This window comes from Eptatretus burgeri, chromosome 13 (assembly GCF_056783735.1).
Source record: "Eptatretus burgeri isolate ZD-2024b chromosome 13, Ebu_testis_v1, whole genome shotgun sequence".
Lineage (NCBI taxonomy): Eukaryota > Metazoa > Chordata > Myxini > Myxiniformes > Myxinidae > Eptatretus > Eptatretus burgeri.
In genome coordinates, this window is record NC_140973.1 from 1,058,392 (window position 1) to 1,086,364 (window position 27,973).

General features: G+C 46.8%; 1 protein-coding gene across 6 annotated transcripts in view; it reads left to right on the forward strand.

Annotated features, from left to right (window-relative positions):
* Positions 1–27,973, forward strand: part of USP49 (ubiquitin specific peptidase 49) — a 79,913-nt gene that overhangs the window by 35,025 nt on the left and 16,915 nt on the right. For all 6 annotated transcript variants that reach the window (XM_085850764.1, XM_085850763.1, XM_085850761.1 and 3 more), the window contains 2 exons: positions 18,469–18,667; positions 22,132–22,240. In XM_085850764.1, coding sequence (XP_085706890.1) covers positions 18,469–18,667; positions 22,132–22,240 — 308 coding nt within the window. The remainder of the gene's footprint in view (positions 1–18,468; positions 18,668–22,131; positions 22,241–27,973) is intronic.

Consider the following 27,973-nt stretch of genomic DNA (forward strand, 5'->3'; position numbering starts at 1 on the left):
TTTTCCAAGAAAACTAAATTCTGTTTCAGAAAATAAATTCTATTTTTGTGTTACGACTGAAAAATAAGCATTTATTTTTGCACTTGCATTGAAAAAACAAATACGCTTTCCTCACGTTTACGCCACGCAGATCAAAGCAGTGTCCCGCTGCAGGGTATTTTGCCACCAGGGTGACGGGGGAAAGGTGGGAAATAATAAAATTAAAATTATATTGTTGCTGTTGCCAAACTGTCCCGGTTGCCCGGTTCGAATCCAGTGAGTAGTGTCAAAACAACCGTGACAGTTTCCAGTCTCGGAGACTTCGACTGGATCCCCATGTCCAGAGCCGCATTACCGTGCAGGTTTGATGTCCTTGCGACGAGCGAGTGCCGTGGTGATAGGCGATCACATGGTCGATCTTATCATGGCGGAGTGAACATTGATCACGTGACATGACTGTCTTTGGACCAATTTACCTTTAACAGTGTTTACAGAGCCATCAGAACAAACACGATCTACTCGGAGACCACGTCAGCTTTGTAAATTGTATATGACTAGTACATGCCCATAAAAATAATAATAATAATAATAATAATAATAATAATAATAATATTCAAACCGCGACCAAGAAACAACAACCACACAGGCCGTTCCACCGCTCTGGCGTGCCCGTACGTGCGTTGCCCGGAAGTTCGCATATCGCAATCACGATTATTCGCAACTTAGTTTTAATGGCCAATTATTCAATTAGCGCCAACGTATTTTGCCTTTTCGCAATGTCATCGCAAGGAAAAACAAAGAGAAGAGAAAAAAAAATTACTTCCTGCTTCGGAGAATACCAGCTCACTCTGATGTTACCGAAATTTATGCACCGTCTAATATGAAAACGATCATAACTTGGGGCATTGTGTTTGTCTATAAATGCGCATAAGAAATCGAGAAATTATTAGAATACACGAAGTCATCACTCTTCGGAAGTCCGTACGTTGTAACCCGTAATGGGGAACGCGGCTGAGGTTCCCTTCCCCCATCGGCCACGCCCACGCAGCAACGTGTCTTGACATTGGTTGGTAAATAAATGGCCATAACTTGGGAAGCACATGTCCGATTAATATCAAACCTTGAAAAGGCACATCCTCATGACCCCAGCAATATATCTGGCAAGTTGCAATTAGATCGGACCAGTGGTTGTCGAGAAACAGCGGTCACACACACACACACACACACACACACACACACACACACACACACACACACACACACACACACACACACACACACACACACACACTGCTGGAATTATAGATAGATAACAAGCAAAAGGGTCGGGAATGTACAAGAAGCAATGTACAATGCATGCGTCCAAGGAACAGACCAAGCGACATGTGGGAGATCCTTCGTTTATGACGTATGTCCCTATAGGCCTTCAGACACACAATATAAGCCAGGGGGGCAAGTCACAAGACAGCAGAGTTGTAGAGCCAAGCCCAGTAAGTAGCTTGTACAGCAAACACCTAGTGCAGCAGGCAATAGTCTCAGCACACTGTGGAGGGGGGTAGGGGGAGGCGGGTGGGGTGGGGGAGGGTAGGGGAGGACACGGCCAGATGGAGTGAGCATGATGTCGATAGGACAGGGCTGGGCTTTTCTCGCCTTTTAGCTCCCTCCAGGGTGCAGCTCTTGGATTGGTGGTTCTGGGTTATAGCTATTGAACTCTTGTCGCCCCCCCCACCTTTATAGCCACCCCCACTGATGTCATTGATGACCATTTATGCCCCCTCCCCTCACCCTCACCACTACCATTGGTTGAAGGCCTGACTGGTGGGCAGGGCTTACACCTTACCCCCTTGAGTCTTGATTTCCTGCACAAAGGCCAGTTGAGATGACGACAATGTCACGTTTTGCCACCTAAACCTGTGAAAATGGCCTGGTGTGGTGCAAAAAGGGGAAATTTTAAACAGCAAACGAAGGAATAAAATATCAAATAAAGGCTCACAGGAATGAGGGATTTTTGACACCCAACAGAGTGGGTCTGACGCTTCTAACTTTATGAATGAGAGACGTATATCTAAATGATATTTCATTATTTCTGCACTTGCATCAATATAGAAATGACTATGCTGTTTTAAACATTTATTAACCCTTTGGTATCATTTCCACAACAATATTATAAACGGCAGGGGGGGGGGAAATGTGGAAACCAGATCAATAGGATGCATCACTCAACTAAATGAATGTTAATGATCGACGAACCGCCAGAATTATTTATAATTGTCCCAGAATTAGGTCGGTTAATTTCCTCATAATTATGGATGTAATAATTCCCCCAAAATTTGTGTATTTTAGTGTGACTTGTTTGTAATATCCACCACCATGGAGAGTGGTGCTATACATTGCACATTTACATACTGAGAATTGGAGTCTAAACCCCACACTGAACCCCCAGACGATTAACCTTTTTTTAACCCCCTAAAACCCTTCCCCGTCCTCCATGAGTACAACCACCAGCTTTCAACTCATTCCATCTAGTGGTTCAGGAATGCATTTCAGTCAAACAAATATACAGGCACTTCTTGAATTAGATGTAGTACAGTATTTTCCTTTTTGAGAAACACCACAAGGGAAGGGTCGAGCCCAAAAACCAAGAGTCCCCACCCATCCCCAGGTGGATAAGCAAAGAAGAAAGATAAAAAAATATATAATCAAGATGGGGGTGCAGCAGATGATTGTGCCACAGTTAAATAAAGAGGGGTCGAGGAGCATTCCAGATGACACCAACAGTGTTAACTATATTGCCCTCAAGGGAGCCTCCCAGAATCCTGTGCTTGGTGCGGCTCTAGTTGTAAACTGGCCAAGAAAGGGACTCGAGATTATGCGCCGCATGGTGAGGTAGCCTTCCAGGGTGCTACCCCCATGCTCGGGAGGGGGGTGGGGGGATTATTGCAGTTCAGTGGGCGGATTCCAGCTCTCTGGGGTGATGCAGAGAATCCACACAAGAAAGGGCAGCGTCGTAGAGAGGTACAACAGCTCGAGGATGAGGTCACAGCTCGTCTTCGGGCTACTGCTTACAGCCATTGGATCAAAACGAATCTGCTCATGCTTCTAGTCCCCGTGCTGGCTTGGCACGCTCTGCGCCGACACGAGTTTGGTAAAGAGCCAGAGCCTTTTGCCAGACAGATTGCACGAGAGGGACAGATCCTGAAGTCGCACACACACACACACACACACACACACACACACACACACACACACACACACACACACACACACACACACACACACACACACACACACACACACACACACACACACACACACACACACACACACACACACACACATACACACACACACACACCTGGCCATAAAAACAGTGCAAAATCTTGATCTGGCCTGCTACTAAAGTTAATATACACAGTACCTATAGAAAGTCTACATCCCCTTTCAAAATTTTCACCTTTTGTTGCCCTTATAGCCTGGAATTAAATTGTATTAAATCAGACTTTTCCCACCTTTATTTACACATTCTAACCCATAACTTCCAAGTGAAAAACAAATAATATAAATTTCAGAAAATTAATTAAAAATACAAAACTAGAATATCTTCGTTGGATAAGTGTCCACCCCTCTGAGTTAATACTTGGTGGAAGCACTTTTGCTAGCAATTACAGCTGTGACACTGTTGGGATAGGTCTCGACCAACTTTGCACACCTTGATTGGGCAATATTTTCCCATTCTTCTGAACAAAACTGTTCAAGCTCAGTTGCGTAGGGAGCGTTGATGAACAGCAATCTTCAAGTCATGCCACAGATTTTCAATTGGATTTCGGTCAGGGCTTTGGCTGTGTGCTTCGGATCGTTGTCATGCTGAAAGGTGAACTTCTGTCCCACTTTTAGCTTTCTTTCAGAGGGCAGCAGGTTTTCCTCTCGGATTTTTCTGTATTTTGCTCCATCCATTTTCCCTAACAAGTGCCACAGTCCCTAATGATGAGAAACATCCCCATAAAATGATGCTGCCACCACCATTCTTCACAGTAGGGATGGTGTTCTATGGGTGATGTGCTATGTTGGCTTTGCGCCAAACATAATGTTTTGCATTTAGGTAAAAAGCTCCATCTTGGTTTTGTCAGAACACAAAGCATTTTACCACATGACTTCAGAATCTCTGGAGTGTTTTTTGCACTCCTCAAACGGGACTCAAGGTGAGCTTTTTTGAGCAATGGTTTCCTTCTTGCAACCCGATCATACAGGCCAGATTTGTGGAGTTTTTGGGATATTGTCGCATGCACACAGTGACCAGTCTTTGCCATAAAGGCATATAGCTCTTTCAAAGTTGCAATTGGCCTCTTGGTGACTGCTCAGTCCCCTTCTTGCATGGTCTTCCAGTTTGGAGGGATGGCCTGATCTAGGCAAGGTCTTGGTGGTACCATCCACCTTCCACTTCTTAATGATTGTCTTGACTGTACTATAAGGGATATTCAAGGTGTTTGAAATGTTTTTATACTCATTCCCTGATGTGTGCCTTTCCACAACTTTATCCCAGAGGTCAGTTAATAGCTCCTTGGCACTCATGATTGAGTCTTTGCTGTGAAATGCACGATCCACCAGAGGAAACCTACAGGAACAGCTGATTTTATTCTGAAATAATCAGAATCGCTACAATTTAACACAGATGGATACCAATTAACTTGGTATGTGATTTTGAAAGTGATTGGTTACCCCTGAGCTAATTTACAATTGCTATTATAAGGGGGGGGGGGACACTTATCCAACCAAAATATTCTCGTTTTGTATTTTTAATAATTTTCTGAAATTTGTATAATTTGTTTTTCACTTGTAAGTTGTGAGTTACGATGTGTAACTAAAGGTGGAAAAAGTCTGATTTAATGAAATTTAATTCCAGGCTATAACGCAACAAAAGGTGGAATTTTTGAAAGGGAGTGTGGACTTCTATTTGGCAATGTAAGTCACGCAAACTAACGACTCATGGCCAATTATATAAAGAAGGGTAGATACATCACTGTGGATGAAATTGCCGAAGAAGCCAATGTGATGTTTGGTGGAACACCACACATTGATGTTGAACTATATATTGGATTTCTTATGGGCAGAACAAGATGAGAGTCACAGTGGATATGGTGTATGAAGCATTTGAAATGCTGCGCCCTCAGCAGATGTATACACTATTTACAGTGGTGGGGAAGGCTGCCAATGAACCAATGGCTGTTGTGAGTGAAAAGGAGGGGCACTGTGAGCATAAAACTCAAAGGAAAGGTTGGCTGTGGCAACCAAGTCACAGTAGCGTCCTTGCATGGAATTAATGAACAAATACGGGAGGCGGGAAGAGAGTACCTTGTCTATGTACGCTATGAACTTCGCCCCCTGCCTGTCCAGGATGGTGAACCTGGACCAATGAAGGCCCCAAAACGCAGCAATCCACAGTTTGCTAATTGCGTTTGTACAACACATTGCTGATCACTTTCAGTGTTGAGTCACTAAATGCTCGGCTGGCCTTACTAAACCTCGTCATACAGGATTGGAGCAGTTTGATGCAAAGGTGGCCAGTGCTGAATGTACCAAGGAGGATGTATTTGCCTTGGAAACTGCTCTCAAAATCAAACTAATGATAGTTGATGCCCTCGGGCATACCATGTGGGACTCTGAGAAGTACAGCGATGGTTATTCACGCATCATAATTCCATGCCACAGTAATCATGCAATGGCTGAGTTGCCGATGGACCCACCTGCAATCGAAGAGGTATGTGGCTTTGACATTCAAACAGAAAGTGCTCTGGCAGAACTACACAAATGGGCATAAAGTCAAGGACAATCCAATGCAGCCACGAGGACATATGAGGCCATGATCCGTAATGTCATTCTTCGGTTTTCCGTGAGGTATATGCCTGCTACAGCAAGGGTGTGGATGTGCGGCTGTCTGCTTCTGACCCACAAAGGTACTTTATGAAACCCTTATTTTTGGTTGGACAACTGGTATTTTCGGCAACCTTTTTTTCCACAACATACCACTGACAATTGGGACCACAATAGCTGGAACAACACATGCTGCCATACACAAACACTCGGCTGTACCACACTCTCAAGCATGCACAAACGTGCAACACAAACGTGACACAAAAGCACACATTCATAGGGGAAGATTGCGAAAGGATTGCAACCTGCTGCAACAGTAGTCGCTGGAACAGCTGGGACGATAATACAACATTGTAAATGCAAGGCATGGCAAACATACATTGGGGAAGATTGCAGTAGGGATTGTAACCACAATCTACATGCTACGCAAAGAGATGCCAGCAGTCGGGCCGACGGTAGACTTGTGAGCATTTGTAGTTTCATGGCATGGCCTATCTATATTTTGTGGTAGTCCAAAAACATCCAATTACAGAATAGTTGTCTAGGGGTGTGGACAACTGCATTGATTGTACAATCATTTCGACAACATGGAAGCTATCTATACAACATTTGCTTGCATGGAACTGTGGGTAGAAAAGAGCGTTACTCACCATCTACTCCTGGAGAATGCATACGAAAGCAACCTCGTCTCGGACATCTCGGATGTGGGCTATTTGGCAGGAAACACAGGCAATACCAACCTACAGCCTTTGGAAGGCCTCCCAGTGTTTGTAGATGATATATGTGTTTGGGTACTTGCAATGCCAAAGTGTAGTGTACAAAGGTGGGAAGGTCTTCCTCTCCACTGGGTAGGCTAGGTTGACAAAGTGAAAAATGTGGTTGCGACCATCCAGTTGGCAGTGCACAAAACGATTGGGAAAGGAAGAAAACACATCCACTTGGCTATTGTCCATACTGTGGATGCCAAAGCATGGGTGGCTTCATCTACTATCACCAGGATCGAGTACGACACCAAAAGATGGGCCTTGCAGGCCTGGCACAAGATGCACCCCACAGAAGAACCTGAAGCCCACTTTGTAGCCAAGGTAGATGTATCGGAAATTCCAATGGCCGAGCTGTAGGCAGAGCTTTCGGGCTTCAAAAGTCACCTCAAACCACAAGGCTTTGGACTCCACTGCATCGACTACATCCAGTACTTCTCAGGATGCTATATCCCCCCCAAACTTGTGGGATACCTGGTGGACAACAATAACATGCGAGAGGAGGGATATCTAGCTAGCACAATGCGCTGTTGGGACAACAACGTGGCAACAATTCTCCACAATACAAAGGCCGTAGGAAACCACGTATGCACCTTTGTTCAGATAACAGAAGAAGGCAAGACAATTCGTGCCAAGATTGACAACAAGATTGTTTCGAACTTCGAAGCCAGAGAGATTAGAGAACCTTTTGGTGGCCATCTGGCAGACTATGTGGACTCTCAACGAACACCTTTGCAAGACGTTCCTGCATCCAGACTGCAGGCTCTGGGATGCACTCGCATTGAGGTTTCTCTCTATTTGTGTCGTCTCGGTGAAGTTCTCCCAGCAGATACAGGAGAAAAAGTCGTATAAGATGTCTTGCAAATGGGGTCCATTCCGGGAGAAGGGCTCTTCTCAGTGCAAACACCTGCCAAACAGTGGCAAAACCTTGCAAAGTAGCTCAACTGTTCTTGCATCTGAGCCATCTGCCCTACAGACACCATCTACACAGGATTGTATGCACACACAAGGACAATGTGATTGTCCGGCGTACGAGTCACTCCTCCAAAAGCCAGCCTCCAAAAACTGCAACAGCGACCAGCATTGGGAGAAGGCCACACAATGGACCATCTCCGAGTTTGGTTTCCATTGTTGCCCAATCTTTCGCATCAACTTTCTGCGTGTCGCCAATGAAGGGATCGAGCATGACCCACTCCGCTACTACGCCAAAACCGCCGACACGTCCACAATACTTCCAGCATGCAAGCGACCAACCCAAAATACAACTGCCCCACCCACCAAGTGGGCTCCTCCCTGACGCTCCAAAAGTTGCTTGGAAATGGTGCAAACAAGACACGAACAACGCCATAGGGATAGAGAAGATTTGCTGGCCCCTGGAAGAAATACAAACAGATGGGCAAATATTTACCCTATTAACAGCAAAAAGAGACATACACCTGTTGACTATTGCAGACTCAAAGGAGGCTAAGGAGTGGCGGCATAATGTTACAGAAGGAGAAGGTGTGCTTTGGGTAAAGAGAGAAGAAGAACTGGCTAAGATGAAGCAACTGCTTGATGCAAGGAGTGCATACAAAAAGAAAGCCATCGAGGCTAGGGCTCCATTGGCGGATGTATTCAAAAGAGTATGACTACAGCAAAAATATCTATCTTTCCAGAGGACACTATCCTTCATGTCCTGTGCTTTCAGCATTTTGAGTCTACTTAACGGGACAAGAGCTCAAATTGCTGTAGAAGCTGTCGGTCTTGGATACGAAAGCATATGGAGCACAAAATCTCTCAAAACCATCCTTGACAAACTCTCGAAGGACTTTGAGAAAACATATCTTCGAGGCAAGGATACGTACTACCAAGTGAAAATGTGCCCCTACAAACCAACTCTCCACATCCAACTCCAACCAAAACGCCAATTCTACAAAAACCAAGGCATGCGGTGTGGACACAGCATCGTGTCCGCACAGATGCTGACATTGCTGAAGTTGCCACACAAGACATTGATATAATGATGCTACTCATTGCACATTTCATTCAGATGAAATGCAAACAGTTGTGGCTGAAGGCAGGAAAACCTGCTGAAGTTTTGTCTCTCAAGGGACCCACAGGTTGGGGGCTTCCAGAACGTAGATTGGAACCCCACCCCACCCCACCCCATCCCTCTCCCTTCCACAGATCTCTTAATGTCTCTGTTCTCCACTGTTTTGTCCTTCCCTCTCCCACCCCTCTTGTCTCCCTGCCCTCCCCTCCTTGTTGTGTGTTCTGTGTGTTCGCTCTCATACGAGCCTCAACATTGTATACATAAAAAAAAACGGTTCGTCTAGCTTTTGAGATGCTGCAGAGGGGCTGATAAAGACTTTTTTCCAAAATTAATAATCAATAATTTTCTCCATATTCTCATAATATATTCTTTGTCATCGACTTACACTGATTATAACCCATCCAATGGGATCAAACTCTGTGCAGGGCGTTGATGCTGCCTAAGCAGTCTCCTGGGCTATTGGACATAATCCTGGATGGGTTGTCACTCCCACGCAGGATATCAGCAAGCTGGTACTCATTTTTGCCAACCTCGGAAGGATGACAGGCTGAGTCAACCCCACCTGGTATTAATTCAACAGAAATGCAGGATATGAACTCAGAACCCTAGGATCCCAAGCCCACAACTCTAGCCATTAAGCCAACACCAGGACCTGATAATCATGTCCACTATTTGCCAATGACGTTGAAACGATAAGATGTAAACTGATACGACTTAAACTGATGTGTATGTGTATCATTACTGCACAAACGCCCAAACGTTGGGGCTATTTATGTGAAGTTGTATGAAGCATTTTTGATGAAAGGCTGGTGAGCAACTTTTTCTGAACTGTTTTTTTTCTTTGTGCTGAAAATGAATCTTTTGTTTACTTGGCTCAATTTTGACATGTTCGGTCACGAAACTGGGTCATTAAGTCAAAGGTCAAATTCAGGATTCACTCAATGCTGAGAAGCTTGGGCAAGCACAGAACGATGCATTCGTGAAGGATAGGCTCATTAATCTTACTCTAAAACTAAGGGATTCACTTTTTCATCCCTTTATGAAATACAGAAGGATTCTAAGGGAAAGGAATTGACCCTGAAGACAGACAGGAATATACTTCAGTGCCTCATCAGTGCCTGCCAATCTGGTGGGAAGGTGGAACTGGACAAGGTTTTACAGCATGAGCTGATGAAGGTGCCTATGAGTCTTGCCAAGACCGATGGCAGTTTAAAGACAGGGCAGACAGCGGTCCTAGTTGATGTGATGACCAAAGGTGTAGACTGTCCACAAAAAGTGACGTTTGATGGATCATCCTGTTGTAGATGGCCAAGCTGCAGTAGTGACACTTGGAAAACCTGCTGAAGTAACAAACTTTGGTCAACTTGCAGATGCATTTGTTGAACATATCAGCAATGCATGGAAAAAACAGGATTGATGTCATATTTGATCAGTACCGAGAAACCTCAATTATAAAGGCTGGTACCAGGGACAAACGATTGAAAAAGTCTCATCCAATCAGGATTATCAACGACAGGCATGTCCCAGTGCCAAATAAGTGGACTGACTTATTGGCTCTACCAGTCAACAAAATGGACCTTGCTCTTTTTCTTTCAAACGAGCTCATTGCAATTGCACCAGCGGGAAAGGTCCGAGTTGTTGCCGGTGGATTCCAAGCTGAGGAGGAGGTGCAGACGACCAACCCCCATTTAGATATTGAGATGCTCTCCACGATTCATTAATTCATGAGGTGCAGATGCGATTCATGAACTCCATGCGAGATGCTCCACGCGATTCATGAAGTCGCTGATACGCAGTTGTTCTGCATCGTGTCCACACAGATGCTAACATTGTTGTAGTTGCCATACGAGACACTGATATCATGATGCTACTCATTGCACATTTCACTCAGATGAAATGCAAACAGTTTTGGCTGAATGCTGGCACATTTACGAAACCAAAGTATATACCAGTGCATGAGGTACGAAAGAAGCTGTCATTTAATGAGCAGGTATTTGAGAGACTTCTCCCTTTCCATGTGCTAACCGGATGTAACATGGTGTCATAGCTCTCTGGACATAGTAAGAAGACAGCATGAGAAGTGTTCATTGCAGGTCCCAGGTCGTCTCTTAACTGATATTGGAAAAGCAGAATTGACTCCAGATATAATATAGGATGCAGAATGTTTGTGTTCAAAATATACAAGGTACCAGGAGCATCAAGCTGTGACGAGGGCCGCATGACATTGTTTTGCAAATGCAAATCTCCCGAGTCACTTCTTCCAACAACGGATGCTGTGCTATTCCAAATTCAGCAAGCACACTACTTAGGGTGGCTGGTTCAGGTCAGGTCAGGTCTGATTAGATCTGTGACTTGCTCCAGGTACCATGTAAACCTGTACTAACCTGTTCCATGGTCGGGTTGTCGGCGACTAAACCGTCTCCCCCACCAAATTTCTTGGTGAGGAGGGTGTAAGACATGGACACCCAGCAGGATGAAGAAAAAAACCTGTCAAAGGGCAGAGGAGCTCCTTGTGAGCCAACGGCCATCCATATCTAGTGGCCAACTGTGTCTGTGGACATCCTCCTGCCTTTGGGTTACTTTTTGGGGCAAAGCCTTCGTGACCCCCAATCTTTGATGATGGGAGGGAAACCATGAGGTAACTTTCCCGGGTCAGATTGCGGTAGTGTGTGTCGGGGTGGTGCTGAGGTGTCGTCCACCAGATGGCGGTCTCCTTGGATTAACTTGGTGGGTGCCTGGAATGTCCTATCCCTAAGAGAGGATGATCACCTGTCTCTGTTATCATCTGAGATGAAGCGTTTGGACATCGGTATTGCAGCACTCTGAGGTTCGGAGACCGGATTGTAGCGAGATCATGTCGGTTACACCTACTATTGGTCTGGTCACTTTGATGGTTACCATGCCCAAGGAGTTGCTGTAGCTGTGTCCAATAAGCTCACTCCAATGATAATTGAGGTAACTCCAGTCAACGAGCGTATTTTGAGATTAACGATTCGTCACTCTTTGGGTGTCATTTCCCTGGTCTCTGTACATGTTCCAACTGAGGCGTGTGATCTCACCGTGAAGGACGCATTCGATGCCAGGCTCATGTCGGTGGTTGATCAGAGCCCCAGGCGAGATACTCTTCTCGTCTTGGGGGATTTCAATGCATTCACTGGAACTGATAGGGATGGTTATGAGACGTGTGTTGGTCCCCATGGGTCTGGAACTGTGAAACAGAAGAGCACTAAGTTCCTTGACTTGGTAAGAAGTTATGGACTTAGGGTGGCTGCTTCATGATTTCAGCGCCCACAGGCTCATCGCTGGACTTCGTATTCCAACGCTGGCGGTGTGGCAAAGGAGATTGACGATGTGCTCGTTGATGGTTGCTGGAGGATGATCCAGAACTGCAGGGTCTACCGGAGTGCTCACTTCCTCAATATTGACCACCGGCTTGTTGTAGCAATTCTTAAGTTGCACCTTAAGTCCAGGAGAATGGTACCATCCCAGCCGGTGCTGGATGTTGGCAAGGTCAAGGTGAGAGGGTAGCTGAGGAGTTTACGAACAGGCTGAATGGAGATTTGTGGGGTGGGAGGGTGTCTGGGTGCTTTGGGGGATCTTGAAGAGTTGTGGAGTGCCTTCAAGACCAGTGTACTTGATGTTGCCAGTAGATGTCTTGGAACACACCGTAGGGCGAAGAAGAATTTTGTCTCTCAAGGAACACTGGATACCATTGACCATAGTCACAGGGCCAGGCTGAATGACAGAGCTGAGCTGTTGAGGGAGCTGAGATGTAAAACTACGTACGCTAAGGGTGGACAAGGAGGTCAATGTGCGAGGAATCTGTGAGGGGGGTAGAGCATCACCTGTGGTTAAGTGATTCTCATCCTGCTTACAGGGGAATTCACGCATTGCTTTCCTCCAAGCCCATCCCTCAGTGTACTGCAGTTAGAGCAGAGGGTGGTGGGCTCTTGACAGAGGGGTCCGAAGTGAAGGCCCGCTGGGCCGGTTACTTTGAGCGGTTGTACCAGGCTGATCCACCAGCTGTCGAGATGGATGTCAATGGTGTTACCATCCCTATTGCTGACCCTCCAATTAACTGTGGTCCACCTTAATTTGTGGAAACAGGCTGCAGTGAACTGGTTGAAATGGGGTGAAGCTCCTGGGATCTGTGGCATCCATGCTGAACTTCTCAAGGCTGGTGGAAATACTGTACTTGTGTCGTTGTATGTAGTTCTGTGCTCTGCCTGGAATGCAGGCATCATCCCAACTGACTGGAAGAGGGGTCTTGTTATCCCTCTCTTGAAAGGGAAGGGTGATTGCCAAGATTGCAACAACTACCGAGGGGTGACGCTGCTCTCATTGCCGGGCAAGATCTTTGCTCGAATAATTCTTGATAGGGTTTGCCACCATCTGCTTGAGCACCAGCATCCAGAGCAGTCAGGCTTTACACCAAAGAGGTCAACGATTGACCGCATCCTTGCTCTTGGGGTCCTCACCGAATGCAGACGAGTTTCAGCAGGGGCTGCTTGCAGCCTACGTTGATCTCTTTAAAGGATTTGATTCAGTGAATCGGGATGCCCTCTGGAGGATTCTTGGTCTTCGTGGGGTGCCACGAAAACTGATCAATCTGATGGCTGAACTCCACTCTGGTACTGAGAGTGCTGTGAGATGTGGTAATACCATCTCTGAGTTATTTCCAGTTGTTACTGGGGATCGTCAGGGTGTGTACTCGCCCCCACACTTTTCAGCACTTGTCTGGACTGGATTCTGGGGAAGATGTCGGAGAGATCAAGCTGCGGTGCACCGTTTGGGAATGTCAGGATCTCTGACCTTGATTTCGCAGATGATGCAGTCATCTTTGCGGAGACTCTGGAGGTCCTTTTGGGGGCCCTTGAGGTGCTGAATGAGGAGTCGGAGCCGCTGGGATTACGGGTTTCCTTGGTCAAAGCTCAATGATCCAGGCTTTCAATGACATATTGGATGCTGCTGTCCTGTCTGTACCTGTTTGTGGCGAGGATATTGAGGTCACAGAGAGTCACTTACCTTGGCAGTGATATTCATGTCTCTGCTGGCTGTGAGCCAGAGGTCAACATACGTCTCGGTCGGGCCTGGGGAGTCATGGATTCACTGGATCATGGAGTGTGGCGCTTCCGGTACCTGTGCGGGAGGACAAAAGTCCGAGTCTTCATGTCCTTGGTGCTTCCAGTCTTGCTCTATGGATGTGAGACTTGGACTCTGACCAGGGATCTGAGACGGAGACTTAATTCCTTTGGTACCAGGTCTTTTCGGATATTCGTTGGCTATCGCTGATCGTAATTTGTGTCCAACGAGCGGTTACTGAGAGAGACTCAAATGAGATTTGTTACCTGCATCGTCCGTGAGCGTCAGCTGCGGCTGTGTGGACATGTGGCTCCTTTTCCTGACGCTGATCCTGCTCACCAGATTCTCTCAGCGAAGGAGGTTCGTGAGTGGAGGAGGCCAATGGGCCGACCACGTGCCTCGTGGTTGCAGCAAGTTGATCGGCATCTCAAGGATGGGGATTGGCCAGGGATCTGCCTGGGGGATGGCCAGACAGAGGCCCCTGGAGTACCAGCGGAAAGTGGACACAACGACGCGCTGCTCTGGCTCATGCTCCCATACCTGACCTGACATGACCTTTCAAGCAGCTGGTTGCTTTTGACAATACTCTCTCCCAGTGCTGTTCCTTTGAAGCTAGCATCCCTCACGGTTTCATTCTGGGACCATTTCTGCTCTTGGTCTCCAACAATGACCTCTCTTCGTCATGAGAAAACTCCATTATATCATTTTGCAGATGACAAACTTTGGAGGACTGTTCCTCAACTCCCTGCCAGGCATACTGTGGCAGTATTCCTCTCTGTTCAGTGAGAGAAAATTAAGCAACTGGTCATTTCCCTGGAATGTTTTTTCATGCTGGAAAATCCCACACACTTTTGTCCTTCCATAAAGATCGACTGTCTTATACCGAAATTTATCTCTGTGGTTAGCTAATTGGCGAAGTACAATCTTTTGGAACTCCTTAGCCTCATCAGGTCAGGTCAGGTATGGGAGCATGTGCCAGAACAGCGCGTCGCTGCGTCCACTTTCCGCCGGTACTCCAGGGGCCTCCGTCTGGCCATCCCCCAGGCAGATGCCTCATGATCATCTATAACTTGTCTTGGACAGGTGATATCCAAGCTGACATGCACAGGTGGCAGCTGCTGCCAGGGAATTCTCTCAAGCACCAGTTATATCTCAGTTGTACTTGTCCTATCATGATCTGCAAGGCATTCACCTGAAGTATGGCTGCCCCTTTGAGCTGCTTCCCTTCTTGTTCCCATTTGAGGTTTGGAAAGCCCACTCTTCATTGGCATCTTTTGAGAGGAGGTTGACCCTCAGAGTCTGTTTTTCAATCACAAGACAGGTTGATGATCAGCTTTGTCTTTTACTATCTTTATTTTGGTCTCGCTCCAAAATGCACAAACTTGTAAATAAGAAAATATAGTTACGAATTAGCCGGTTCGGACAGCCACGCACGATCGCTTAAGGCCCAACTGCAGTCGCGCGCCCGCCGAAAACCGGAATTCAGTCGTAGCTTCCGGACAACTCCGGAAACCTGCTACGGGTGCCTGAACGCACCATAAACTGTCAATATTCTGTCCACGCGGTACAGGGTTAATCGCCGAATCTCGAAATACCTAATTATCCGCGCAAACAGAAGTACCGAGAATTTATACCTCGACGGGACTCATACGGAAATGAGCCGCTAAGCGCGCTCGTTCCGTGTGCGATGCTGAGCGGTTTTAATCGCCAAGTTCCATCGGACCAAATGACCACTTTTATTTGGCTTTAATAGCCGGCTAATTTCCTGAACGTGCCGTGGAAGTCAATGGGAGGAAATGATGCAACGAGCAGATTGACATTCAAACAATGGGGGCATTTATTATTACAAATGAGCAATCAATGGGGGAAGGGGACATGACACAAGCAAAGCCTTCAGCCGATGTCTATTATGTACAGGCATGCACTTAATCAACAATTCTACTTATAGTGGGGCAACTTAGCATAACAATTGTGCATTTTGTGAGGAAAGCACCAAATTTGGCACACTCGTAGCCTATCATATTATGAACAGATTTGGATATTGGGCCATCTCAAATTCAGCCGCTGATGGCTGTGGCAGCCATTTTCCACTGCCATCAAAAATTTTGAGATGGCCCAATATCCAAATCTGTTCATAATATGATAGGCTACTAGTGTGCCAAATTTGGTGCTTTCCTCACAAAATGCACAATTGTTATGCTATATTTAGCTAAGTTGCCCCACTATTATAAAGACAAGGTGCCACAGAACACTTTAAAACAAAACCCCAGAAAAGAAACGGGCTCGTGAGCCTTTATTCCAACTCAGAGCCTGGATGACCGAAGGCTCACAAGAGTCCGGGCAGGTTACCTGACCGCCCCTTGTGACGGCTCAAAGGTCTTCGGGTCGGTGACCCCGGATGTTCCTGTTTGGCCCTTGTGTCGCTACGTGCCAGTTGCTTAGTGGCCGGGCGGCTTCAGCAGCTTGCCGAGCGGCTTGCTCGGTTCCCCTCGGTCGTCCGGCCTCCACTGCGGCCTGGTCGGTTGGGCCTGGCCGGCGACGCGCTCGGAGGAGTGAACGGGTCTTTTGCTCTTTTAGAGTTGATGCTCTTCGTGTCCCGTTCACTACTTCAGCGTCGCTCGACCGTCTCAGGGCCGTTCGCCCGGACCACGACGCAGCTGCTCAACTCCAGAGAGATGAAAATCCCGAGTGCCCGCTTCTCCGCGCTGCTGCCACCGTCTGCCTCCTCCCCCGAATGTATGCTCCGTGTGCCTTCCTCTCCCACGACTGCCCGTCTCCAGAGAGCGATGAATCTGCCGAGTGCCCGCTTCTCCGCACTGCCGCCCGGCTCCAGAAAGCGATGAATATCCTGAATAAGCCGCCAACTCGTTCGAGCTCCGCCCTTATATTGGCCCGGGGCGAGCCGCCCTTCGATCTTTCACCCGAGGCCGGGCTCCGCCCACTTTTCACCTCCGACCTCACCCCTGGGAACCCCATATTCGATGTCACTGGTTGGCATCGAGGAAACCCTCATTTTGATCCGATTATGCGAATCGGCTCGCACCGCGGCGCACAATGGCGGCTGGTGCGGAGGGAGCGTTGCTTGTCGATGGTCATGAGATGACGGTTGCTGCGATGTTTGTAGGAGATGATGGCGTTGCGATGTTTGTAGGAGATTATGACGTGATTTTTGTAGGAGATGATGGCGTTGCGATGTTTGTAGGAGATGATGGCGTTTTGTAGGAGATGATGGCGTTGCGATGTTTGTAGGAGATGATGGTGTTGCGATGTTTGTTGGAGATGATGGCGTTTTGTAGGAGATGATGGCGTTGCGATGTTTGTAGGAGATGATGGCGTTGCGATGTTTGTTGGAGATGATGGCGTTCTTGCAGATGTTTCGAAATTAAAGACATAGAAAGAATAATGGCTACCTCAAAGATTCGCAGCCCAGCACACGAACAATATCCTTTACACATCGGTGGGGATTCTAACCTGAAACACATCGAAATAACTGATCTTCGGGGAACCTGAATGGTGTTTTTGTGAATTTCCACAACTGCAACAATACTTTTAAGCCCACTTAAGTTGTCGCTGCACAGGTTCATTCCATTTGCCCAGTTCGAATCCAACTTCAACATGATCGTAATGGTCAGCTGGATCGGTGGTCCCAGGCTGGATTAGGTATCTTTTCACTCTGATTTCACCATTCCAGTTGGACTGTCAAATCAGTCGGGCGTTACGCTAATTGATGCCACGCGCCTCATCTCAAATTAACGATCAAGCGAGCCAAGAGACACACAATGCAGTGTAGATTGACTCTGTTAATAACCATAGCCAATTGACCCTCAACTGGCTTTCCTAATTACAAAAGAATGATCACCATGACCAAAATGCACCCTCAGACCAGGTATATTTGATTGCAATAATGGTCATGGGGAGGTTATGCACAAGAAGCAAATACCATAAATGATACAACAAACAACACCCCATAATCCACAAACGAACACTCGTGCCCATGGACCAACCAACGAATGTAACGGGATTCCTTAATCATTTATGCCTTATCGGGCCCAACCACACCACGGTAGAGCACCCAGAGGGAATTCAGAAGACGGAAGGAATACTGGTATTCCTGGTGGAATACCGAAGGACGGGAAGGCACACTCCTGACTTGCGTGGCAGAAATGGCCACCTTGTTCCTCATTGCGCGGCTACATTGCTCAGAGAGCATGGTTCTGGCCGAACAGGAGCGGGCAAAACAGCACAGCTTTTTCCAGATCGATTCCAAGCTACTCCTCCCTCTGCCTGTCGGTTCCACCTTTCATTGCCTCGGGCTCATGCGTCACCAATGATGTGACCCTCCCCTCTCACTCACCATTGGAGTTCTGTCCTACGATGCTTGGTGCAGAATGCTGAAGAGGGATGGTGGAGTGCAGCAACGTTTCCTGCCTCGAATAACGCAGACGGCCCATCAAAATACTGAAAATAAAATGAAGGCTTACAGGATTGGTGATTTTTAGACGCATATATATTATTAGGGCTGGATGTCGTCTATATTACTTTACATTTACTCTAAGGCATTCATTAACTATGCTAAGCAATGTTAACCTCCAGGAGTCATTTCCACAACAGTCTTCATTTATTGAAAATGGGAATTGCACAATGTGCCTGTAAAGTTGCATGATGTGTGTTGCTTGTCATGTCATACACATGGTCTGTCCCTTGTCCAGATTGTCCCAAGTCCTCTCTGGCCTGCCTTGCACACAGGTCACTTGCCTTTCCTGCCGTCGTAAGTCTGACACTGTGGAGCCCTTTTGGGATTTGTCACTGGATTTTCCGGAGCGGTACCACTTGTCAAGACGACCCTCTCCCTCTCACACTGCCTGCACGCTCCTGGAAATGCTCGCCAAGTTTACCGAGACCGAGGCGCTTGAGGGTCACATTTACGCGTGCAGCCGCTGCAGTGGTGAGATCATAGGAGTTTTATTTCTTACATTTTCATTCTTTATCCCTCCTTGGGGGGTTTCAACTTGAGGTAAAAAATGAGTCTGACACTCTGTGAAAAGCAATATTTGGGCATTTTCTTCTAGTTTGGGGTCTGAGGAGCACATGTAGTTGTGTGTGCCAATTCTCATCCCCCTGCACTGCTCCCCCACCTCCTTTGAAAGGGGGGTGGGGTAGGGGGGAGTAGAGCATGTGCGTGACAAGCCTGACTGTGACAACTCAGCTATTTATCATTAAAGAATGCTGATTTTGTTGGCGGATGAAAGTCTATCTAGTCCACAACAATTGTAGAACATTCACTTCATGTATACTCAGGTATATGCCCCATGAGACTCCTCCCCCACACCTACCCCGATGGGGGAATGTTCTCATGATCCCGTCTGGCAAAAGCTGTCAAGAAACCCTATGTGTGACACATGAAATAATATCTATTTTTCAAGAGAAATTAATTGATGCATGCATGATGCATATCAGTGACTTCGAACATGACCTTCACCATGGTCAGCATGACTTAGGGTATATAAAAGGGGAGGTTAGGTGCACCATTTTTTCATTTATATTTTTATAGCACTCATGGTGAAACCAATGCAGCGTCTGGCCTGTGACGGTAAGCTTTTTGGTAAGCTCTTTGTCATGTTGCACAATAGGGAAGGCAATCTGGGGATGTTCTTTGAACATGAATCAGTACTCACACCACCATCAATGAAGCCTACTTCTGACAAGGCAGCTCTTCTGCACATTGTTCTCTAAGAGGTAAATATGAACAAAGATGACAGAGGCCGAACATCCAATTCATCTGATGTCCTCTGGAGCTATTGTCATTGATGGAGGACTTCTTGTGCACTCACCGATTCCAAAGTCAACATTTTTTTCTTTTTTTTTTGAATACCAAGTTGAGGCTTGGGAAAGAGCTAATACACAGAAACATACAACAAGGCAGGAGACAAGAGGGGTGGGAGAGGAAAGCATAAAATAGTGGGGAATAAAGACAATAGGATATCTGTGGAAGGGAGAGGGTACATGGGGTAAACAATATGGTACTACAGGGACTTTGAGGAAGGAAAACAGGGAATTTGAAGGAGGTGGGATTGGGGTGGATTAACGGGGATAGTAAAGATCAAGATTTTGGATGGGGGAAGATATGAGATGATGGTAAACAGCTGTTTTGAAGACCTGGAGGGAGGAGTGGGATTGAAAAGAATGTTGGAATTTGTTCCAGGAGCAGGAAAAAAGGGTAATGAAAGTGAAAGTGAGCAAATCTAAAACCAAAGTCTATTGGGTCCATACTCTGTGCAGATAATTGGTGATGCCAAAGCAGTCTCTTGGGCTATTAGGCGCAATCTTGGATGGGTCACCACTCCAATGCAGGATACTCAAATGGCTCAATCATCCCAGGAAGCTGGTACGCATTTTGCCAACCTCAGGATGACAGGCTGAGACAACCCCACCTGGTATTAATTCAAAAGCCAAGCACGATTTTAACTCAAGAACCTCGGATCCCAAGTCCACCACCCTAACTATGAAGCCAACACCAGGCATGAAGGTGAGCAGTGATTCTTGATTTTGGCAGTTTCACCAGAAGGGGTTTCTTGGCAGACCTTCAGTACTCTGAAGAAATATAGGGGGGACAGATCACAGACAGAGCAGGGGGTGCAAGGCTGGAGAGGAGACGGAAGAAGACAGAAAGACCACCGACCTGCTTCCGGTGAGAGACCCAAAGATTCAGCTTCATTGTGGGAGAAACCAATGAGCCTAAAAGCCTTGGTTTCCACAGCGTGAAGCCGAGCTAAGTGTGAGGCAGAATTTGCACCACATTTGATGACTTATTTTTTTTTTACCACTGTTCTATCCATATGAGATCTCAACTGCATAGCTGCGATCAGCTCCACATTGTTTGGGATCGGTATTTTTTACACGGTATCCAAGCTGAAACTAGATCAGAGACTACTCACAAATGTGCACTGGGTGCCAAACATGTCCCACATGGTCCTCATCTCTGGAAACGATTCTTCTCCGATTCAAGTAATAAGGAAGAACTGTTTGAGTACCTCTCTCTCTGGAAGCAAATAAGGCTGGACACCATGATGACAAACATCTTCTGGTGACCTTAAAGGATAGCGTTCATGTTAGTCCTGCCGACATCGTGATCAACACCTGCAATCATGAGAAAGCGGATATGTATATCGTCTTACATCTTATGGCTGCTGCTAGGACATGCCAATCTCTTCTAATCCGGACTGGTGACACCGATGTCCTGGTTATCGCCATTGCTCAGCGGCTACTATTGACCGAATCTACTTTGGTGTTGAACTCTGGGTGGCCTTCAAAAGAGGCAAGGACATCTCATTCCTGAATGTGAATGCTGTCAACCACTCTTGGACCACAATGAACCAGAGCTCTTGCCTTCTTTCATGCCATCTCAGGCTGTGATTCCACCAGGAGCCGAAAAATGAAGGGGAAACGGATGTGGTGGAATGCCTAGCAAAGGATTCCTGAAGCCACTGAAGCTCTTTAGAGTGCCACAGATCAGCCATTTGCAGAAACCAGCGAAGAACACCAAACTGTCCTGGAATGGAATTGTTTGTAGCATGTATCACCCAACAGCAAAAAAATGGCAGTTCCATAGACGACCTTCGGTGCTCCCTCTTCTTCCAGAAGAGCTGCGATCCAGAGCGGGTTCCACACACAGGATGTGTAGCGGCTTCACGTTCCGATGGCATCGTACCAAGCTGCTCTGGAGGCCACAAGTCATCAGCCCGTCATGGATCAGGATCCTCTCCAGTTTGGATACAAGCAGAGTGAGGGTGATGAACTATTGCCCATCTTGACCACGAGCAGGATGGCTGGGGATGTCTTTGAGGTACGGTAGATGTGACCCACAGTTGCCAAGGGAGATGCCCATCAGATAAGGGTGGGAAGTGCTCTTGCTGCCGGGCCCAGCTCAAGCGTACAAGACGCTGCAACTGCATTTGTTCTTCAGTCTCCACCTCGCAGTGCAGGGGGATGAGAATTGGCACACATAACTAAATCTGCTTCTCATAACCCAAATATTGCTTTTCACAGTGTGTGTCAGACACTTCAGGTTTTTAACCCCACTATCCTTGAAGAGACCTGGGAAGAAGGGATGATTTGACAGGGTGTTAGATTTTTTTTTTAAATGGCGAGAGAGGTGATGATAGATCTGTACTTGGGTTTTGTTATCATGTACAAGTGATGAGGATCGCTTTTTATGCAATACAGTTACAAGTACAAGTGTAAATATTTCTTTCATTTGAGAACCAATTTGCAAACTCTGTTAAATTTTAACCTTATTTGCTTTTGGTTTATCTGAATCCCTTTTCATATTAAAACCGTACATGCTCCTCTCAATTGTTTTCTTGTCGTTTTCCCACCTCCCAAACTTTTCTCCTTTGCTCATTTTAAAAGGAAAGAGACACAACACAAATTCAAAGCCTTTGCTGCTGACCGAAGCAAAAAAACAGCTGTTGGTGTGCAGGCTGCCACAAGTCCTGCGGCTGCATCTCAAGCGATTTCGGTAAGGCTCTTGTTACAGGTAGATGGGCTCATGTTACAGGTAGAGGAAAGTGCTGGTATGAGCGTCATGGGATGTTTACCACAGAGGTGGACTCGTTGCTTATTTGAGTGAGAAAACGTCTCGTGTGTTTCCTGTGACATTTTCAGGAAATGCTTTAATACATAAATACTGCAGTGGAACCCGTACGGAGTCGCTTGTCGACGAACAATCACAAAACCTCACTCGCTCTCACGAGATTTTTTTTTTCCTTCCGCACACTCTCCGATCTACCTGAATGCCTGATTGTCAACCAAACTTATTTCACTCAACAAATCTATTCATGTCACATAGCATCACATCGATTGGCTGCATTATCAAAGGTTAAAATGATTTCTGTTGTATTGTAGACAGTGGCAGGAGATGAAATAACCTGAGGGGTTAAAACCCACACACTGCTTTGTGGGCTTAGCAAAAGACCATTACACCGATTCGTAATACACACAGGTTTAATTGTTTTGTTCTTTGTGACCCTTACAGTGACCGCTAGTAGTGCACCTTGGTTGTCTCTTATTTATTTATTTTAATATACAATGTCAAGGCTCGTATGAGAGCTAACACACAGAATGTATAAGAAGAGGGATGGGAGAGGGAAGCACAAAACAGAAGGGAATGGAATCATGAGATCTGGGGAAGGAAGAGGGATGGGCTTGGGTACATGGGGTAAACAAGATGGACACCACAGGGACTTTCTGGACCTTACACGACAGGGAAATTTCTGGAAGGAAAGGAGGGAATTTGAAGGAGGTGGATTTGGGGTGGATTAACAGGGATAGAATAATTTTTTGGTTTTGGATGGGGGACGATAAGAAATGGTGATGAACAGCTGTTTTGAAGACTTGGAGGGAAGAGTGGGATTGAAGAGAGTACCGGAGTTTATTCCAAAGGCGGGGAAAAAGAGGAATGAAAGAATGAAGGTGATCAGTGGTTCTTGATTTTGGTAGTTTTACCAGAAGGGGGTTGCTGGCAGACATTGAGCACCCTGCAGAAATATGGGGGGAGGGGGGTAGGGGCAGATCGCAGTCAGAGCGGGGGGGGGGGGGTGAGGCCGGAAAGGAGACGGGAGAAGACAGAGACCACCGACCTGCCTGTGGTGAGGGAGTGAGAGACCGAAAGATTCAGCCTCATCGTGGGAGATACCAATGATCCTAAATGCCTGAGTTTCCACAGCGTGAAGCCGAGAAAGGTGAGAGGCAGGAGCACCAGCCCATAGGGGAGTGCAGTACTCCATCAGGCTGCGGATGAAAGCTTTGTGTGATCAAGAGCTCAGGTACGTGAAGGGAGGACTTTGCATGACGGAGGATTTCCAGTTGACGACTCGCTTTGGAGACCAGGTTGGAAATGTGGCTTTCCCAGGAAAGATCATAGCAGATAGTGAGACCCAGAAGCTTGAATGAGAACATTTCTTCAAGAGGATTGTTCAGAAAGTATATGGTAGGAGGGGGGGGGGGTTCCAGATGGTCCATTCGGAGAGACATAGTGAGAGTGTGAGATTTGTCAGGATTGAAAGACATGTTCCAAGTATTGGACCAGCTTGTGATTTTATCCAGATCTGCAGAGAGTGAAGTGGCTGCTGCATGACAATCTGAGGGATGACAGATGGCACGGCAGAGGGTAGAGTCATCAGCAAAGAGATAGAGGATTTTCCAGAGTCAGACAGATCATTGATGAAGATCAGGAATAGGACCGCAACAACAAAACTGCCTTGAAGAACTCCAGCCTTGACAGGGAGAGGAGATGAGAGAATTACATGAAGGGCCACACGTTGGCTGTGACAAGAGAGGAATTCTGCGAGCCATGAGTGGAGATTGCTTTGGATACCAGAAGAAGAGAGTTGCCAGACCGTATCGAAAGCACTCAGTATGTCTCGGGAGATGCATCTGATCTCATGTCTGGCATTGAGGACCTCCATCCATTGTTGGGAAAGGAAGAGCAGCAAGTCCAGAGTAATGATGTGGTCTGAATCCAAATTGATCGGAAATCAAGCCATTAGAGAAGAGGAAAGATTTGATGTCAGAAGCGATTATGGATTCCATAACCTTGCTAATGATTGGGAGAAGGCTGATTGGTCTGTAGTTGCAGGGATCTGTTTTTGCACCTTTTTATGCAGAGCGGTAATGTTTGCTGATTTCCAAGCAGATGGCAGATGACCTTGATCAAATGAGAGGGTGAATAGAACAGAGAGAGAGAGAGGGTGAGCAAGAGCAGAGGAGCAGGTTTATGGGACATGTGGGCTGATGCCGTGTGGACCGGTTGGGGTTAACCAGTCGTCCACCAGACGGCGGTCACCTTGGGTTAACCTGAGGCGGTCCCTTCGGGTGGGTGCCTGGAATGTCCTATCCCGAAGAGAGGATCATCATCTGTCTGTTATCATCTGAGCTCAAGCGTTTGGACATCGGTATTGCAGCACTCTCTGAGGTTCGGAGACCGGATTGCGGCGAGATCATGGTGGTTGGTTCCACTTACTATTGGTCTGGTCGCTATGATGGTTACCATGCCTAAGGAGTTGCTGTAGCTGTGTCCAATAAGCTGACTCCAATGACAACTGATGTAACACCGGTCAACGAACGTATTATGAGACGAAGGATTCGTCACTCCTTGGGTGTCATTTCCCTGGTCTCTGTTTATGCTCCGACTGAGGCGAGTGATCTCACCGTGAAGGATGCATTCTATGCCACACTCGAGTCTATGGTTGATCAGTACCCCAGGCGAGATACACTTCTAGTATTGGGGGATTTCAATGCATCGACTGGAACTGATAGCGATGGTTATGAGACGTGTGTTGGTCCCCATGTGTCAGGAACTGTGAACCTGAATAGCACTAACATCCTTGACTTTGCAAGAAGTCATGGACTTAGGGTGCCCGGTTCATGGTTTCAGCACCCACAAGCTCATCGCTGGACTTTGCCACACCGCCAGCATTGGAATACCAAGGAGATTGACCATGTCCTCGTTGATGGTCGCTGGAGGATGATCCAGAACTGTAGGGTCTACCGGAGTGCTCAGTTCCTCAATATTGACCACCGGCTTGTTGTCGCAACACTTAAGTTGCGCCTTAAATCCAGGAGAATGGTACCATCCCAGCCTAGGCTGGATGTTGGTAAGCTCAAGGATGAGTGGGTAGCTGAGGAGTTTGCGAATAAGCTGAGTGGAGATTTGGGGGGGTCTGGGTGCTTTGGGAGGTCCGGAAGAGTTGTGGAGTGCCTTCAAGACCACCGTCCTTGATGTTGCAGGTGGATGTCTTGGAACTCACCGTAGGGCAAAGAAGAATTTTGTCTCTCAAGGGACACTGGATACCATTGACCAGAGTCGCACGGCCAGGCTGGATGGCAGAGCTGAGCTGTTCAGGGAGCTGAGGCGTAAAACTGTACATGCGCTAAGGGTGGATAAGGAGGCCGATGTGTGAGGGGTAGAGCATCACCTGTGGTGAAGTGATTCTCGTCCTGCTTACAGGGGAATTCGCACATTGCATTCATCCAAGCCCATCTGTCGGTGTACTGCAGTTCGAGCAGAGGGTTTTAGGCTCTTGACAGAGGAGTCTGAAGTGAAGGCCCGCTGGGCCGGTTACTTTGAACGGTTGTATCAGGCTGATCCACCAGCTGTCGAGTTGGACGTCAGGGGTGTTACAATAACTGTTGCTGACCCTCCAATCAACTGTGGTCCACCTTCGTTTGTGGAAACACAGGCTGCGGTGAACCGGTTGAAATGGGGTAAAGCTCCAGGGATCTGTGGCATCCATGCTGAACTTCTCAAGGCTGCTAGAAATGCTGTACTCGTGTCGTTGCATGCAGTTCTGTGCTCTGCCTGGAATACAGGCATCATCCCAATTGACTGGAAGAGGGGCCTTGTTGTCTCTCTCTGGAAAGGGAAGGGTGATCGCCAAGACTGCAACAACGAGCGAGGTGTGACGCTGCTCTCAGTGCCGGGCAAGGTCTTTGCTCGGATAATTATTGATAGCGTTCGCCACCATCTGCTTGAGCACGAGCGGCCAGAGCAGTCAGGCTTTACACCAAAGAGGTCAACGATTGACCGTATCTTTGCTCTTCGGGTCCTCACCGAATGCAGACAAGAGTTTCGGCAGGGGCTGCTTGCAGCTTATGTTGATCTCTGCAAAGCATTTGATTTAGTGAATCGGGATGCCGTCTGGAAGATTCTTGGTCTTCGTGGGGTGCCAACAAAACGGATCGATCTGATGTCTGATCTCTACTCTGGTACTGAGAGTGCTGTGAGATGTGGTGGTACCATCTCTGACTTATTTCCAGTTGTTACTGGAGTTTGTCAGGGGTGTGCACTAGCCCCCACACTTTTCAGGTCTTGTGTGGACTGGATTCCAGGGAGAATGCCAGAGAAATCGAGCTGTGGTGTATCCTTTGGGAATGTCAAGATCTCTGACCTTGATTTCGCAGATGATGCAGTCATCTTTGCGGAGACTTTAGATATCCTTGTGGGGGCCCTCGAGGTGCTGAATGAGGAGTCGGAGCCGCTGGGATTACGAGTTTCCTGGGTCAAAACTAAAATCCAGGCTTTCAATGACATCTTGGATGCTGCTGTCCAGTCTGTGCCTGTTTGTGGTGAGGATGTTGAGGTCGTGGAGAGATTCACTTACCTTGGCAGTGATATTCATGTCTCTGCTGGCTGTGAGCAAAGGTCAATCAATAGACGTCTGGGTCGGGCCTGGGGAGTCATGGATTCACTGGATAATCGGGTGTGGCGCTGCTGGGACCTGTGCGGGAGGACGAACGTCTGAGTCTTCATGTCCTTGGTGCTTTCAGTCTTGCTCTATGGATGTGAGACTTGGACTCTGATCAAGGATCTGAGACGGAGACTTAATTCTTTTGGTACCAGGTCTCTTCGGAGAATCCTTGGCTATCGCTGGTCGGATTTTGTGTCCAACAAGCGATTGCTGAGAGAGACTCGGATGAGATTTGTTACCTGTGATGTGGATTTTTTTAACCCACCTTGTTGTGATCGTTGTCCTCCTGAAGGATTCTAACTGGTCGATTGTGGAATCCTATTTGACTTCAGACAGAGTTTAACGTTTGTCCGATTTGATTATAAACCCTACAAAAAAACCCTATCGACACTGATAAAACTGATGTCCACACAAGTCCTTCCTTGTGAAACAATTTATTTCCTAATTATACACCATACACTTCTCACCCTTGTACAATGAACTTAAGAATCCCCATTGATTGCAATATTATTTGGTTCTATTTCATTTATTCTTACTTTAGTTAACAGTTAGACCAACCCGATTCAATTCACTTCTACATTACATCAGAGAGTTTTATTCTAACTTGGTACTTGGTCAGTTCCAAGGAGTACGAGCCACTGAGAAACTATACTTCCTCACGTGCTCATACTAAGAAAATGTGTCTTTCAAAACATTTTATACTTCCATGAGAGAGAGGTGTGGGGGATATTCACCCAGACTGTAGACGTGTCCTTTAGACAAAAGCCACTTCGTACATTTTCTAAGCAAAGGTTCATTTATCAGCTCGGTCACTCTGCTCCAGAACAACACATTTCTTATCATTTAGGGCAAAAGTCTTTTGGCCAGAAATGACAGCCAATTCAATTTGCAGCATAAAAGTTACATTTCTGAAACTCCATTTGTTACAATTTAAAATACATTAATATAAATTTTTCCCCCACACTCCCCCGTTTTTTTTTTTTTTAAGGAAAATTTGAATAATT